This window comes from Hydractinia symbiolongicarpus, chromosome 7 (assembly GCF_029227915.1).
Source record: "Hydractinia symbiolongicarpus strain clone_291-10 chromosome 7, HSymV2.1, whole genome shotgun sequence".
Classification (NCBI taxonomy): domain Eukaryota; kingdom Metazoa; phylum Cnidaria; class Hydrozoa; order Anthoathecata; family Hydractiniidae; genus Hydractinia; species Hydractinia symbiolongicarpus.
The window spans coordinates 3,494,911-3,496,880 of NC_079881.1; the positions used below are offsets into that span (position 1 = coordinate 3,494,911).

General features: G+C 35.5%; 1 protein-coding gene across 1 annotated transcript; it reads left to right on the forward strand.

Annotated features, from left to right (window-relative positions):
- Window positions 1–242: 242 nt before the first annotated feature.
- Window positions 243–1,970, forward strand: LOC130649284 (uncharacterized). The gene has a single exon (XM_057455539.1). The coding sequence runs from the start codon at window positions 243–245 to the stop codon at window positions 1,968–1,970; it is 1,728 nt and encodes a 575-aa protein (XP_057311522.1).

The window sequence follows — 1,970 nt, forward strand, 5'->3', positions numbered from 1 at the left end:
GTCCCGCAGTAAAAAATGACTTACTTATCTAAATTTCTAAATAAAGGGCCACCACAGCGCCCAGTGCAATTGCTGAGTTCCAGTATTCATGTCAAATTAAGAAGAATGTTGAACATTATGTTATGTTGAACATTTTTCTTAATTTGACATGATTGCTGGAACTCAGCGATTACACTGGGCGCTGTGGTAGCGCTTTATTAAAAAATTAAGATAAACAAGTCACTTTTTGGACTCGGGCATTGATGGCGGCGAGGTCGGACGTGTTTCGATTTGCTCTTTTTGTGTTGATTTTATTATGTTATATTGCGAAGAGAAAGCTCGTAAAAGAAGGTAATGGAATATTCCCTACCGAAGATTTCCTGGAAAAGAAGGACAATTATGCATCGTCTAGTTTATGGATCACACGAAAGAAAATATCCACAAAAGCTGGTAAACACTTATTCATACTTATTTTGTTGTCCAGCGACATTGAAACACAGCCAGGACCTTTTTTACCTGAACTGAAAAATCTCCTATCCAAACGAGGTATAAAGATATTCCATCTCAATGTGCGTGGATTAATAAATAATATCGATCAAATTGGAATTTTGTTGCATGATTTTAAAGATATTGATATTTTAACTTTATCTGAAATTCATATTACAAAAGATTCATATAATGACAACCCGGACCTTTATCACATACCGGGCTATATTTTTGTATATCGTGCCAGAAAAAAAGGCAAATGCGGCGGTGTAGCCATGTATATATCGGATCGAGTTAAGTGGAAACATCGGACAAATTTGGAACATAATGAGCTAGAAAGTTTATGGGTGGAAATTTTTCAAAAAAACGCAAAGAGTTTTTTAGTCGGTACTATGTATAGACCACCGGTAGGTTCTAAATATCTACCAAGGGAATTTAAAACTCATCTTAATGACTTGTTACAGCTTGTTATGTCTGAATCAAAAGAAGTGAACCTTTTGGGAGATCTGAATATTAATTTCTTAAAGAAATCAGATGATAAAGACATTAAAGAACTTTTACGTCTTTATGGATTGAAACAGCTTATTGAAAAACCGACCAGAATTACCGATAATACACAAACGCTAATTGATTGTATTCTGACTACTCGAAATGATACGACATACCAAAATGACGTCATCCCCATCGGTATCAACGATCACGATATGGTCGGTTTCGTCAGAAAATTAAGAAGAGATAAGTTACCACAAAAAATTATCAAGACTAGGAATTATGCCAAGTACTCTAGTGAGCAAATGGTTGACGAAATTGGTAAACACGACTGGGGTGAACTTTATGGAATGAACGATGTAAACATCGCATGGTCATATTTCAAAACAACTCTCACCGCATTGTTCAACAAACATGCCCCTATCATCGGGAAGACAGTCAAAGGACAATTTTGTCCGTGGCTTAACAATGAGATATATAAATTAATGAACGAAAGAGATAAGGCTTTACGAAAAGCGCGAAAATCAAAAAAGCAAAGCGACTGGAAGGCTTACTGCAAAGTTCGAAACTTATGTACACGTAAAATACGAGAATCGAAGTCCCAATTTAGTAAAAACTTACTAGCACAGAATTGTCATAATCCAAAGAAATTTTGGGATACGATAAAGAAAATAATGCAAACTAAACCACGAAACGTCGTAAGTGATGCTACAGCAACCAAATCGAAAGTTGAATCACTATGTTTGTTTTTCTCTTCAATAGCAGCTCGAAATAAAGAGAAATCGATTCCCTTAAAAGATTTTGTATGGAAACAACCACAATGGTCGAAATTACGAACTACTTCCATATTTACCTTCAAATATGTATCGAAAATATCGATCGAAAAAGAACTGAAAAAATTAAAGAGAAGTAAAGCCACAGGTGTAGACGATCTTCCACCTGGATTGCTCAAAGATTGTTCCAGTCAAATCGCTGCTCCACTTTGTCACATAATAAACTTATACAAACGGCTATGA

What these genes read in the sequence shown, in the direction of transcription:
- LOC130649284 (XM_057455539.1), top strand. Translation starts at nt 243, where the DNA reads ATGGCGGCGAGGTCGGACGTGTTTCGATTTGCTCTTTTTGTGTTGATT.